This window comes from Stegodyphus dumicola, chromosome 12 (assembly GCF_044657685.1).
Source record: "Stegodyphus dumicola isolate Sdum_Otavi_A_Nest chromosome 12, ASM4465768v1".
NCBI classification, from domain to species: Eukaryota; Metazoa; Arthropoda; class Arachnida; order Araneae; family Eresidae; genus Stegodyphus; species Stegodyphus dumicola.
In genome coordinates, this window is record NC_140779.1 from 116,473,476 (window position 1) to 116,489,857 (window position 16,382).

The 16,382-nt window shown below is 32.0% G+C and overlaps 1 protein-coding gene across 10 annotated transcripts in view; it reads left to right on the plus strand.

Moving 5' to 3' along the window:
- LOC118183509 (uncharacterized) overlaps positions 1 to 16,382 on the plus strand; it is a 175,200-nt gene that overhangs the window by 132,564 nt on the left and 26,254 nt on the right. For all 10 annotated transcript variants that reach the window (XM_085806847.1, XM_085806851.1, XM_085806848.1 and 7 more), the window contains 3 exons: positions 325 to 449; positions 11,117 to 11,293; positions 16,136 to 16,351. In XM_085806847.1, coding sequence (XP_085662973.1) covers positions 325 to 449; positions 11,117 to 11,293; positions 16,136 to 16,351 — 518 coding nt within the window. The remainder of the gene's footprint in view (positions 1 to 324; positions 450 to 11,116; positions 11,294 to 16,135; positions 16,352 to 16,382) is intronic.

Sequence of the window (16,382 nt, forward strand, 5' to 3'; positions counted from 1 at the left end):
ATACATCATACTGATATAAAATGGTTTGTATTAATATAATGCTAATGTTCCCGTAATAAATGAATTCAACCAATTTTAAATGGCTTTTTATCCTTATATACTCTCTGTGTATGTATGTTTTATATCATGATGAAGTTTTTTTTTTTTTTATATATATATATATGATCAAACATTTACAATTGTCAGAAAATGTTTAGAAAGACAGTGAATGTATGACAGTTATATTTACATTCTTTATAACACATTTTTTGGGAGGGGATGCATGTGTATTTTAAAAAGTTATTTGTGTTATAGTTTTTATAACATATTTTGAATGCTTAACAGATCTGATTGTTATGGAAATGCGAGCTAACCTTGAAGCAGACAAGAAACAAGCTGTGGAACTTGCATGTAGAAGACTAGAAAGGGAAAAAATTCGATGCATTGAAGAAACTAAGAAAAAACAGTGGGTATGTTACTTATGATGCTGCATAATTACGTTGCTTTTTTCAAGAAACCTGTGTAATAATTTGTATCTTAGAAAAGCCAAATTTGTTGCGTAGAATAATTAAAGCTGAAGTACCTACATTTTTTTTTAATAGGTTACTTTCTTTAGCTGCATTTAAGTGAAATAGGCATTGTTTTGGATTGATTTTATTTCCACCAAAATCATCTGAAAAACTTATTTGGGACTATCTCAGTTTTTCATATCCATATTACTTTTTGTCTCTACTACTTTTGTTCTTCTGTTTTTGTAAACAAAACTACTACAGTCATAAGTCTTTAATCCTGACTCATCGGGACTTCGGCGATTCTGGATTTTCGATTTTTCCGGATTATAGATCATCAGTTTAAATCTAGTAAGATGGCATGCAGAAATTATAAAATTAAAAATATGAAACCATAATTTATGAAATAAAGAACAATTATGATCTAAAGGGTATCAAAATTTACAAAAAAAAAGCTTAATATTTATTTGTTTACTTTATTAAACATTTCTTTCAGTGTAAGTTGTTTAAGTTGCTTCGTTTTATGTGATAATACTTTTTCTTTAATTCTATAAACAGACATAATTTCTTGTTCAGTTACAAAGTTCCGCTGTTCAAGTCCTATAATTGCTGTGTCGAGAATACCGACTAATTTGTCAACCGAAATTTTTTTATTTTTAATAACCTCTATCTCACTTTCTTCACTATTGGAAGCAAATTGTAATGACGAGGAATTTGATTTAAATCATATCAAAGACGGAGTACATCGAGATGAAATACTGCATTTAGTAAGGAATTATAACCCAAATAAAATAAAAACATCTGCCCTGAAGATAAGGATAGTGCTGACAGATCAACTTCCAATTCATTGCGCACTGCGGCTTCCCCCTCGCTTTGTAGATCCTCTACATATTAGTAAATATATATCGGAAATTCTATTTGACATAATCGAAAGTTCAAGCTTACGTTTATAAAATTGCTCTAATAGTCTGCAAAAAATAATAAGCCGGATCCAACTCGAAGATTAAGGAACAACGCTATCTGCATATTCGCAGCCGTAAAGGTCTTACGCGCGCGCAAAAAGTTTGTAGCTTTGAGGTCCGAATTAACGACTTTTGACTGTATTACTTTTGTAAATTTGTTATGGTAATTATTGAGAAAAGGCTTTTTTGGGGGGGAGGAACGCATTGTTACTTGAAGCATATTTTTCCATTTTTTATCTGTTTATGTACTACATGTGCCACATTGTCAAGGCATTTATTTTCTGCATATCTTAGCAAGTGCATGTCCATAATACTCTGATTCGGGTAATTTATAATATGCCTAATGCATAACTTTTATGATCATTTACACCAAAATGAACTGAAAATATGTTTATAGTACCATATATTATAAACTTTTATACAAAATAGTCCAATTGTGTTCCACAGAGTCTTTCCACACAGTCTCTTTTTATTTAAACAGGAGTAATTTGGAGATGTGGGAAGATGTAGATGGGTTTCTGCTGCATAGTAAATTAAGAAAATAATTTTGCTTATTTCTAATTTGACATGTATTAATATACAAATGGTGGAAAAATAAAGTTAACAAACTTATTGTTTTTTTAACCCTCTGAGCGTTATGACCGGGTTTAGGCGGTCAAGATGGCCTACCTCGAAAGCGTTACTGAAGGTTCTAGGCGGTCAGTGGTGAAGACCTCGAAAGCGTTATGACCGCCTTAAAGCGGCCGTGCAGATGTCTCCTGCCCCCCTTATTTCTGGAACCCTGGAGATCTCTAAATGACAGTTCTCAGTAGGAGGCAAAGAGGGTTGCTTTTTTCGTTTTAGACCGCTATGTTTAATCGCCAAGAAAATGCTTGAACATGTAGTGGTTTATAAACAACAAACAAACGTGGACATTCTTCACGAAATAAAAAAGTAGCATGTAAGCATGTTTTTTCAATACTGTCTTTAAACAGATAACATTTTCATAAAATATCCTTTAGTTTTTAAATTGATTGTTCAGAAATATTCGAAATGCTCGTGAATTCAATTAAAAAATAGCATTAGGAAATACTTAAACAAATTTACTTATGGATATATAGATACATAATTAAAACCGACAAGTTATAAGTTTTAATTATTCGAGCAAACGAATAGCGCATTTAATTACTGCATGTAATTTAATACTGCATTTAATATGAGTTATATAATTACATGTAAAGAATAACATAATTAAGCAATAATTCAAGTAAAAATTAGCCATCAACAGTAATTTATAATAAGCGTATTTTGAACGGGTTTATGAAGCATAATCTAATTTGATAGTAAAAATAATAATGGCGAATTATTTATTCATTTTGGAACAATATTCGCCGCTTATACTGGTTTGATGAAGTTCTGTTCAAATTCATTTCAAATATTCCAAATCTTTATGTGTACATTGATTTCAATGCGATTTTTATTAGAAAAAAATTCAATGAGTTTGATTTTCTTACATAATTGTAATTACATTGTTCAACGCAAAATAACTACAAGCAGAAAGGCAAAGGTGTGTTAAAATTTCTGTATTTTGCTATATAAATTATTAAAATAACCAACCTACAGCCTAACAACTGAATGTCCGAAATATAACCCGCCACTTTTCTAAAAGTAACAAATTTCAGTTAAAAAAAACCGCAGTAAATAAATAAAACGAAATACTATTAAGAAAAGAAGCACGAAAATTTACATTTTTATGTTTGCTTACTTTATTTTTAGTCCAAAGGGGCAATTTGCCCTGAAGGACTTTTAATTTCGCTTTGGCATTTTTCATTGAAAACTGTAAACGGCGGATAACTTTTCAAATCGTTGCCACTAAATTTTATCGCTCTGTGTGTGTGTGTGTGATTATGGCAAAGCCTCGAGGGCTATCTGCCTAAGAGGAGGGATGCCTTCGTGGAGGACTTTCTAAGGGAAACTGGCTCGTATACACGTTACACATGGGGAAAACCACGAAAACGCCCATGCAGCCAGCCCGTTCACGGGATTCGAACCTCGGACCGAACTACCAGTGTTCAGCGACTTTACCGCTCGGCCGCTGGTGGGCCTTTATCGCTCTGTATTATACTTAAAGAAATTAAATAATGAAGAATCTGCATGAATGTACGTATGTTTCTCGCATTGAAATAAAACAACGGTACCTAGAGCTATCAAAATTTCAAAAATGGAAGCCCTAATTTGAACTTGAAATTTGTTTTATTATCGATTTCATATTTTATAACACTTCAACGAATTTTTGATTAAAAAACTAAACGATTTCAAAGCGAGTAATGTCAACACCGTACGAAAAAAATCCAATTTTTATCTCCAGCGCGCGAGACTCTAAGATACGCTCATTTTAAAATAATTTTGAGATATTGCTGTTGAACTGAACTTTGTGGTTTGAGTACGTAGAACATGATATTTAATGAGGTAACACACCAAACGTTAAAAACGCTCCTTTGGATGAAGTTTAAAATCTGAAACCTTTCATATTTTTATTTATTAGTCCAAAGGGGCGTATTAGTATTTAAAACAATAGTCCTTGAGAGACTATTGTTTTAAATACTAATACTGTTTTCGTTTTTGCGATTTTGTGTTGAATCACTATAAACGGCGAATCACTTTTCAGACTGTTGCAACCAAATGTTAGAGTCCCGCATTACATTTGAAGTAAGTAAATAATGAAAATCTGCGTAAATGTGTGTATATTTCTGGCATTGTGATAAAAAAAAAGGTTTGAAAAAAGGCCATCCAAATTTGAATGACGTAATCCTCTTACGAATATGGGCATGTGGAAGATCAAATTTGATATTATCTATTTCATATTTTGTGAAACTTTAACGAATTTTTGAGTAACAAACTCAACGATTTCAAAGCAAGCAATAGCAACACTCTACGAGGGTGGAAACCTTTTTATCTCCAGCGCGCGGAATTGTGTAACGGAAATTTTAAATATATGCTCATTTTAAAATTAATTATCGACATTGCTATTGAACTGAATTTTATGGTGTAAGTGCAAAGACATGATATTTAATAAATAAAGGTACCACACAAAACGTTAAAGAAATGTCCTTTTGGACGTAATTTAAAATCTGAAACCTGTAAGATTTTTTTTAAAAATTTTTTATTGTTTTTTGAATGTATGTTGTTTGCGAATGACGCAGTAGTAGTGTATAATTTGAATATATAATAATTATTTGTGCTATTTTTTATTTGAAATGCATATAATTCTCTAAAATAGTAGCATTCTTAGATTGAATATTGTCTAAGCAGATGTAATGATATTTTAACTTCATTACCATATCAAATACAGTTTCTTTTTAATTTAAAACTTCGTCAGCGGTCTGAAGCACCTTTTTGAATCATAGGATGAGTTTCACTAAAATTTGCAGTAGTCCGAATTTTTATAAGTATTCAGAATTACTGAAATAAAAAAAGCTAAACTTTTCAGAATTTCTTTATCAAAGTATTACAGCTTAGGCCAGCAAGACCTGATTAGTAAAATCTAGGAAAGGATCTATGATTGTTTAGTAAGAAGTAAAAAAAAAAAGTACTCTAGGTCTAGGCAGTAAAAAAAAGCTTGTCCCTCTATCGAAAATTGTCACGTATGTTAAAAAGATTTTTCAAGACATTAATATTTTAGCTCAAACATGATTTTTTTTAAATTTAGTCTCTTGTTTTGGAGATGGTGTTCAAGCATTTTACCATAATTTTATTTTCACATGTGCAGAATTTTTATATTTTTTATTGATCGCTGTATTTTTAACTCCCATAGCATAAATTAAAGAAATACACATAGCAACTTCAGCCATAAACAGATGACTTAAGAGAAATTTGTTTTGACATATTATGCGAAAGACTAAATAAATATTAAATGCTTTTGCAATTATGTGACATGACAGTAATTAGAAAACAATAACTGTAGACGTGCCAAAAAACTGTACTTATAACCTTCTGTATTTTTAAAGAAAGTACAAAATAGTTCAGAATAGCAGATGGCTTTGAGATCATTCAGTAATGTCATCGTAAGTATATTCTCTTCACGTTTCGGAAGAACTGCAGTAGTTCAGATTTGTCGTAAAAGAGTAATTACACCCCTGGGATTGGCGTACTTACGGAACGGAAAAACAAGCTTTGAAACATACTCATACAAAAGTCCTACCTTTTCTTCGACAGATAAATGACAGATGTGATAATTTGAACACATGCTTTCAATCAGTTGTTTCCTTCTAACAAAGCGTCTTGAGCGGCTAGCAGAATCCTAGCAAAGTCTTGTAATAGTCTCTTGTTTTAAATATGCTGTATTCGAACTCAAATTCAAAGACGGGCATTTAAAGATTTTATTAATGCTTTTTTTTTACATTCGACGATTCGTATTTAATTTATGATAGATAATGACAGCTGAAAATATTTTCCAATATTACAAGATAAAATGAGGTTATTTCTCAAATAGTTTCACAAATAAACTCACAAAATAAAGAACGCTTTTTTAAATTTTTAATTTGCAATACGTTAGATGCTTTATTGAAGAATTTGCAATAATATCGTTCTGATTTTCATTTTATACAAGATTGCCATCATGTTTCACTGATGAGCAACTTGCTAATTATTAGTCCAATGTAGAGTCCTTCTGTTTTCTCATAAAATCGCCTTTGTAAATTTAGAGTTTAATTTAGCAAAACGTTTTAAACCTAAGTGGTAAAATGTCTTCGTAAAGGATTCCCTAAAGAAATCTGCCTTGTATTTATGTTGCATTTAGGGATATTTTCAAAAACACACGCTGCTGATTGTTATTTTTAATAGGTGAACAAAAGAAATATTTTTTTAAAGAAAGAATATAACTTAACTGCAAGCTATATCTTATTCCTAGATAGCGAAGCTTGATTACAAACTCAATTTTTAAAATACATTTAATTATCTTTATGCTTTAAAAAATGTCTTGTCTGGTATTTGGCCACCCACTTAACTTACACGTTGACCATTTAAATAAAGCACTACCAAATGGCACATTGAAAATGATCATATTCATCTCAGTGAGATGGATATGATTCGTATATCTTTTCTGTTTCGCGTCTCTTTCTCGGAAACAAACCTACCTACGTAGTAGATTAATGTATAGGTAGTAGACATTCTGTCACTGTCAGCCCAGCGGTAAAGTCGCTGAATAGTTGCAGAATACCGAGTTCTGACTTAAGTTCGATTCTAAGAGAACGGGCTGGCTGCACGGTCGTTTTCATAGTTTTCTGCATATGTAACATATATACGAGCAGTTTCTTTAAAAATTCCTGGGGCCCACCAGCGGCCGAGCGGTAAAGTCGCTGAACACTGGTAGTTCGGTCCGAGGTTCGAATCCCGCGAACGGGCTGGCTGCATGGGTGTTTTCGTGGTTTTCACCATGTGTAACGTGTATACGAGCCAGTTTCCCTTAGAGTGTCCTCCACGAAGCCATCCCTCCCCTTAGGCAGATAGCCCTCGAGCCTTTGCCGTAATTAAATAACCTAACCTTTAAAAAGTCCTCCACGAAGAGACCCTCCTCTTAGGCAGACAGCTCTAGTATGCTTTGGTGTAGTCAAATAAGCCAAAACATTCTGTTGGCGAAAAAGCAAGATTGAATTTATCATGAATAATTTCTAATGCAAAAGTTATACTTGTCACTAAGGAAAGAATTTATTTTTGTGTAAAATTCAAATTGCTTGAATTTTAATAATTCTCAGAAACGAAACACAAATAACAAAAAACTAAAAAAATATTCATAATTAATTAGGATATATAAACGAATGAAAAATATATTTAATACTAAAGAATCCTCTATTTATCTCTACAAAGTATAAAAATTACAAATATTTTTCAAGGTGCATGTGTATATATACCTGATAAAAATATTTACATTGTTTATTATTCTAGCGATATTTTTAACCAGGTGCATATTTTCCGTGAGGCCTTTTCCGGAGATTTTTTTTCCCCGATATACATTTTCAGGATATTTTCTTGGCATTCATTTTACTCAAGTGGTTAGATTAAAGTGTTATTTTGTATGCTGTGAAACTTAACTAGAATTTATTTTCATTCCATAGTTGCTTCACATAAATTTTCGATTTCATGTAATATTCAGTTTCATAATTGCACTATCATTTTCAGATTTACTATACTTTTCAGTTTTTTTTATTAAATGTTGTCTACAACTACTTTCAATAAAATACTGATATGATATATAACATACATGCGCACACATGCTCACAAACATACATCACCATATGTACACACAGTGTTTTGTATGTGTGTTTACATATATATATATATATATATATATATATATATATATATATATATAGTTTACATGCAAAACAGTTTTAATAATTCCTACGAAAAATGTGATAAATTTTCACGAAATAAACTGCTTAAATTTATATATATATTGCGCTTTCCATAGTTTAACATAAATGAAACTTAACTAGAATTTATTTTCATTCCATAGTTGCTTCACATAAATTTTCGATTTCATGTAATATTCAGTTTCATAATTGCACTATCATTTTCAGATTTACTATACTTTTCAGTTTTTATTTTATTAAATGTTGTCTACAACTACTTTCAATAAAATACTGATATGATATATATAATAGGGAAATATAACATACACGCGCACACATGCTCACAAACATACATCACCATATGTACACACAGTGTTTTGTATGTGTGTTTACATATACGAGGGCCATCCAGGAAGTAGATTACGTTTCCATCTGTGTCCGCTAGGGGCGGGGCTAGCGCGGCCATCTTGGGGTCAGAGCGTTGCGCAGCTCAGTCTGCATCTAGCCGTGCTAGTGAGAGGTTCGTGCTGTGCTCCGTTCAGATACTGTGACGATTTGAAATGTCTGCGTTAATTGAAAATCCCGCGAGGTGCGCTCAGTAATAAGGTTTCTGACTGCAAAAAACTGTAAACCGATAGAAATCTATCGGCAGCTTCGTGAAGTGTATGGGGACAACATTATCACTGAAGGTGGAGTGCGTCAGTGGGTCATAAGATTTCAAAATGGCCGAACCAATGTTCACGACGAAGTGGGAGACCCAGCATAGTGACCGCCGAACTTCTCGAAAAAGTCGATGCTAAAGTCCGTGAAAATCGAAATTTCACAATAACGGAACTTTCTTTGAGTTTTCCACAAATTTCGCGAAGTTTGTTGCACGAAATCATCAGTGAAAAGCTTGGTTACCACAAGTTTTGTGCAAGATGGAAGGCAAGAAGAGGTAACGAAGTGGTTGAAGGCGCAGGCGGCCGAATTTTTCGACGAAGGAATTTCCAAGCTCGTACATCGCTACGATAAATGCCTTAATTTGTATGGTGACTATGTAGAAAAGTAGTATTTGAGTGTGGCTTTCATCTGTATATAATAAAATTTGTTTCCTATACTTTGTTTATTTTTTTATTCCAAAACGTAATCTACTTTCTGGATAGCTCTCGTATATATATATATATAGTTTACATGCAAAACAGTTTTAATAATTCCTACGAAAAATGTGATAAATTTTCACGAAATAAACTGCTTAAATTTATATATATATTGCGTTTTCCATAGTTTAACATAAATGAAGTTTTTAAAGTCTGAATTTAAATAGTGATATTGTGTTTATATGTACTGTAATTACTGATGAAAGGATGTTTCTGAATTTAAAGCCAGGGTAGCTTAAATTACTAACAGACGGCAAATACACAACTTGAAATCAGAGTCTTTGGAAAAAGCAATAAATTTAGAATTTACGGCAGCTCCATTTCTCGTCATAGTTAACAAAATGAAAGAACTGAGAAAGATAGATAGCGGATGCTTTTTTGTCCTTGCACAAAGGTAATGGTCTCCCATATAAAGTAGAAAATGTACAAAGGTGGTAAGCTTTTAGTTCAGTACCCCCTGGAGGGATATTTGCGTTGAAGTCAACTTGGATATTCCGCTATTAGGTGTTTTCTTTGAAAAGGGTAATATCTTTTTCAGCACATAACCAGAAATAAGAGTTTATGTTTTCATTACTTAATCTTCAAAGCTGTAGAATTTGGAGCATCTGCTCGGAAAACTGTTAACATATTTTTCATAATTCATGAAAAGAATACACACATGCGTAAATGTCTTGGAGAAATAATATAGTTAACAATTTTGCTACAAAGAATTTTTTTGTTTTTTTTTGGTTTCTATTAACATCTCGATAATGCACGTAGTATATAAATACTTGCATTGTAACTCATATATAGCTAATTACAAGGAAATTGCATTGTAACTCGAAAATACATTTATTTTCTCAAGAAGCTCCTTTGTCCAAGCTGTTTACTTGTTTTCTACCCCCTACCTAAGTGATTTTATTCTATAAAAGCCAAACTGCCTGATCTCATTCATCAGCCACTTCATCTATTCTACTGTTGAGTTATGCGATATACATGCATACATACGTCGCCTAAAACTAGTCATAAGTCCCAAATATAAAATTTCAACATTTTATGTTAAGTTATGCGACGTACGTACATGTAAACGTCATGATGGAACTAATCAAAATGGAAATTTCCTTTGAAATATGAAAATCGAAATGTTTCGCGATTACAATACTTTATTTATTTCTCACAAGTCAAAACGGTGTCATAAATAACTAACTGCTAATAAATTTATGATGCAATCTAAAGAATTATTTAAATCTAACACTTTAAACTGGAATAAACTTATAATATTTGAAAATTAAATATAAACATAATACTAAAATAAGTTGCGAATAATTTGTATTTGAAAAATTGGAACACGAGAGAAAAAAATTCTCAAATTCCCTTTGTATATTAAAAAGTATTTCCTCAGAAAATAAGGATAAAAAAATGCAAGATTAATTTTTAACCATTATCGAAGCAATTCCTTAAAGAAACTGGAAATTTAAAGCATTTTACGTAGTTTCTTTTACTGATGTATATTGACTAACTTTCTGTATTTGGCACATATCTTGATTTAAGGTACGAGTAATGTACAGTATATGTGTTAGTGTGCAAATTATAAAGTAGCCAAATAGGAGATGAAATACTATTTCAGCAACCAGTCTCGTGACGAAGATACCATAGGGAGAAAAACTAATTTCACTCCCTAAATTCAACGGAGGGGAGAATTATCTTAATTATATCCACATGGAAAGGGGGGCCCGCTTTTGAAGCAGTTTGAGTAAAAATGCTTGCCGCTTTTGCGACAGACCTGGTAAGAAAACATGATTATTTTTACGTCGTTTCCTGAAAAAACCCGTAACGCTCGGGGGGTTAATATATTCAACATGGATGCTAAAAATTTCCCTGTAAAACAATTCTGATACAATACAAAACCTGTATATTAAGTGAAAAACTAGTTAATTGTTTAATTTGTGAAAACCTTTGCTTAATATTTTAAAACATTTTTTGTTTTTCTTACTGTTATTCTGTGCAGTTTATATTATTAAGCATGTTACACCTGAAGAGGGAAAAAAAACTTCTAGTAAATTAAATAATGAGAAGATTTCAGCTTTGTTTGAGATGAATCGGGATTTATTATTTTGTAGAAAAAACAAAGAATTATTTTAAAATATGTTTGTACTTTTCTTTTTAGATTTCTGCTTCTGCTTTTGTTTTTATTTTTCAAATATTGTATTTATTCATAGTGTGCAAATTGCCTTCAAGAATCACAGTATACTTGTTGTTGGAACACAAGTTATTGTAGCATTGCCTGTCAAAAACGCCATTTTCCTGAGCATAAACATTTCTGCACTCAGGTAAAAGCAAGAGCTTCTGTTGCAGCAGAGCTTGATCTAAAATCTAAAGTTCCTCCCATTAGAGAGGTATTTATAATTCTTTTTTGTATATTTCTGTATTAATTTATTGTAGATTAGCACTTACTATGTGTATGCGTTGAATGAAGTAAATTTACGTAGCCTTACAGTTATAACAATTTAGTGTATACTCAAGGATTTTTTTTTTTTTTTTTGGGGTAAAAGTCAAAACTTCCAAGTAAATTTTAATAAAAAGTTAAGTGAAAATTTAACTTGGAATGTGTTCAAATTTAAAGGGGAATAATAAAAATTATTTGTCATAATTATGTAATTTTTGCACAAACTACTACTGAAAGGTAGTCTTGTATACTTCCATAGTCTATCACATGTTTTAAAATATAAAAAATTCCTTCCCCTTTGAACCACTTTGAAGGTAAGTTTTCATTTTCAGTTAGCAATAAAAACCTGTCTGTTACAAAATAACATTAGAAATATGATAGCTGGCTATTGTCAGTCAAGAGTGCATATAATTTTTTAATTATATTTAGTATTATAACAATAACCGGTTGTAACGAAAGTTTTCTTCCAAAAGCCATTCTTAATAAAGTTAGAAAAAAAACATGAAAGCAGTACCTTTAGTGCAGGTAGTAATCACCACCCAAATCTATTATTTTCTGCCGATGTTTTCGTACATTTTCAAAGCCTCGCCTCAGAAACTTGGTGCCATGAGTCCAAAAACAGATCAACCTCATTTTGGATATTCTGTGCAGAATGCAAGATAGAACCAGCTAGATGTAGCTGCAGCTGTAAAAAACGGTAGAAATTTAAAGGGGTGATGTCAGGGTATATGGAGGGTGTCCTAAAAGATGCATCATATAGAGTCCAGCCGGTAAATGTAGACACATGTAGTCCTTGCATTATCTTGATGCAACATTACATTTTTGCATCAGAACTCAGTTCGGCATTTTTCCTTGATAGCAATGTCAACATGAACTAGCATCTCGCTGTACACCTTACTATCGAGCTTTTTCCACATACTGCTTGTGGATAATACCATGGCAATTCCACCAGATGCAAAGCATGATCTTTTTGTTAGTCATATTGCGCTTTCCAACAGGCTCACCGGGTGCATACCAACACCCTTTTCAGCCTGTGTTGTGTAAGTAAATCCACTTTTCATCACAAGTGATGATCCGGTCCAGAATTTTGTCGTTGCGTTGATATTCGAGCAAATTATTGCAGGCCAAACACCTCTGTCCTTATCTGCTTGAATCAGCTCATGTGACACTAGCAATTAAACTTGTATGTCGAGTTTATGCAATGCATAGCATGATTAATGGGCATAGCACTAACATGTAACTCCTTGGCTTACTGATCTTCCATCATTTCTTGCAGGCGGGCCTTATCAACATCAGTAGGCCAGCCAAAGTGTTCTGCATCTTGAATGTCATAGTCCTTATTTTTGAACTTTCGATACCAAACCTTCACAGTGTCATATGATACAACATTAGTACCCAAAGTTATACATGTTATTTGGAAACATTCTGCAGATGACTTTTTGCAACAGAACTGTAAGTAAATGATGGTTCTAATATGGTAGTGTGGTAGTTCCATTTCAGACACCTTGTACTTAATGATAATGATATTTGTTTACGAATTTCACAATACAGTATTGTAAAGCAAGTCTCTTTTAAATGCCAAAAATCATTTGACAAAATATGATTAAACACGGAAATGCAAACTGAGCAGACAATATTTGCGGTGTTGGGAAACTTCCGTTAAAACTTGATATGTTGTTTATCAACATAGAAAATTAATCATTTAAAATGTTTATTTCTCTGCCTGTACCATTTTACTCTGAAAAATTAAATGCTGAAACAAACATAAGAAGAAAAAATTTGATTGAATTTTAGTGATAGAATCAATAAAGCTGTGTGAAATGGCAACAGTAGATGTTATTTTTATTTAAGAAATAAGAAAATATTTGTATTTTTAAAAAAAATATTTTAGAAAGATATTATTAGCATCGCTATATCAATTTGCAATTTATACCAAAACACTACATGCTTAGGGAAAACACCATCACTAGTGCATCATATTCTGATATGTTGAAAAATATCTTCAGCCTGCAGTCAGATCCAAAGGACATAGCCATTTGATTACAGGTGTCATTTATAACATGACAATGCTAGACCTTATATGGCATGTTCTATGGTTGCAACCATCATTAACCTTCACTTTGATACTGTTCCATATTTGCCATACTCACCAGATCTCACCCCAAGTGAATACCATGCATTTGGACCACTCAAAGAGGGGATGGGAGGAAAGAAATTTCATTGTGTTTATTATGATGATCTTGATGATTGAGCCAACCTAAAATGAAATTAAATTGTATAGTCTTTGACCACTAATCCATATTTTTTCTTTGGATTTGACTTTTTTGTTTCATTACATACATCACTACGAGCTGTAATTGATTTTGTTAACGTAAGAACATGACTTTATTTTTAACTTTTTAAATAAGAATCTTATTTAAACCTTTGTTGGACATTGTAGTTACTTTCAGACATAGCAATAATTTGCTTTATATCTGTTGATGTGTTTCGGACTATTTAGCTTTTACCAGATCAAATAAACCCTCATAGGTACATTGTGGACAGGTTGACAGGTTAGGAGATAAAAACAAGCAGAAACTAGTGAGAACATTCTTTTGTGTATTGAGACAAATTTCTAATTGTTAGAAAAGGTGCTTTCAGGTACGTCTGTCAGGGATTTGGGACTGTTTAACGTTTATCAGATCAAGTAAAACCTCATGGGTACATAGTCAAGAGATTGACAAGTTAGGAGATAAAACTTGCAGAAATCAGTGGGAGTGATGGTTTGCATATTAAAACAAATTTCTAATTATCAGAGAAGATACTTAAAGAGAAGGAAATCAATATAAATTAGCCAAAATGTCTGGGAAGGCTTCAAAATAAAAAGACGTATAAATATTTTGTTGAGTATTGTTGCTACAAAACATAAATGTTTTGTAGCTTTTAATGTGTAATTATCCGAATGTCGTTTAAGAATCAATGTCATAAATTACATGTATTTTAAACTATGAAATTTTATTAGATTGGGATTTTAATAGGGCCTTTTTTAACAAATATTGTTAAAAATGAATAAAATTTAATAGTGGCCATGTAAATCCATAATGAGTAAGGTTACCTTATAACTAATTTAATTAATTAAAATTAACTGCTTGCTCTTAAAAATTATCTCTGCATATTAAAGCGAGTTATTGCCTTTCATGAAGCCTTACCGTAGTCACAAGATAAAACACAAAAATGTAAAAATTCATGTAAAACTTATTCTTTGCATCTAGTGAGACTTAAAATAATGTAAAACAACTTATCACCTCTCGTGCTTTAGTGGCTTATTAGAACCTTAAAGTATATTAACTGAGTCACAACCCCTGGAATACAAAGCTACGACATTAACGGCGTCAGACAGAGCCCAGCTAACTTTCAGAACTTGCCCCAACCGTGCCTACATCAGGCCTTTCAGGTTTGTTCTGATCAGTAGGTATCTTTCTAGGTAAGCAGCAGCGGTGGCAACAGCCAGTCTTTTGTTGTGAATCATGCTGATTATAATTTTACTTCTCATTTTAACCTATGATGCTTGACATAAAATCTTCTTACTATTTACTAAAGCTCTAGACTGAGCAAGTGTGTGACAAAATGAGATATAAAATAAAATCAATATAAAACTAACTGTTAGTGAAACGTAAATAAAATGTCATTTACCTCCTTTCAGATATGTTCAGTTCTTATAAATGTAAAGTATATAATGCTCCTTGATAAATTTCATACATTTTATTCTCAGACTTAATAATAATTATGTTAATTAAGTCATGTTTAATAATAATAATTCAACCTATTTACGAATCCATTTTATTTTTAGGATGGTATTACAAAAGTGAAGTTCAGAGATATATAGTATTTTTAATTGAATTTATTCAGTTCCCATTCGCTCATAGGTCCTTAATTTTTTCATTAATGGTCCTTAAAAGTACTTAATTTTCATGCGCAGAAATGTGTACGAACCCTGATTTGGTAAAATATCATTTTCATTATTTAAAAAATTGTCATTCCCTTCTTCTTCATCAGTAGCTTCTGAAATTTCTGGGGGAACAACAACTATATCAGTTTCATTCTGGTCATTATTAACATTATCATCATCTGTTTCTTTATCAAAATAATCTTTGAAGGGCTTCTTCTAATGTAAGATACCTCGTTATAGGTATTGTTAAAGCAGCCAGAACATGAACCAGAACATCGAAAGGAAAGAGTAAAAAAGGAGCTTACCCGTTTCCTGCTGACGTTGCGTCAGCGCAACACCTGTTTTCCCTTCCTTCCCAACACAAATATAAACATCTGATTGATGTAATGTTCTGATAAATGGTGACCTTGACTAAAAATAGATCACTCATAAAGACGGTGATTCGATTCTTTCGTTAAATATTTTCGGCAAAAATACCTGGTCGAAAATTTTGCTTAAATTTTGGTTAAAGTATGAGATTAATTATTATAAACAAACTGATTGTTGAAGGCAAATATTTTTTACAGAAATAATCTTCATAATATTCCCTACAAAAAATTATCTGCTGGTACAAAATATCTTAGGTAGTTATATTTATATACGCATTTATTTTGACCCTTGCGTCAACGCAACATCAGCGGCTAATGGGTTAACAATGTTGTAGGTATTTTTCCCCCCTCAGTGTTTAATTTCTTAAAATAGTTTTCGCAAGTTGTCCAAAATTTCATCACCTTCATTAATTTGGATAAATGTATTTCTACTGTAAAATGTTTATTTTCGTTTACTCTGCTTAAGTATATGTGCATATATGTTTTCCTTCTTTAGACTGCAGATGGGAAAAAAGTGTATCTTGTTAACATGAAAACCACATCTGATGCAGCAAAATCATCTGGTAATACTGGCACTTCATCTACTATGCAGTCAACACCTTCTAAACCTCAGATTCAGGTTGTGTCTGTCAAAAATCCATTACATCTCATTTCAAAATCTGCATCATCTGCTGGTCCACAAATTCAAGTTGTATCAAGCTCTAATGGCCAGGTGGTTTTTTTTTTTTTTTTTTTTGTGTGTG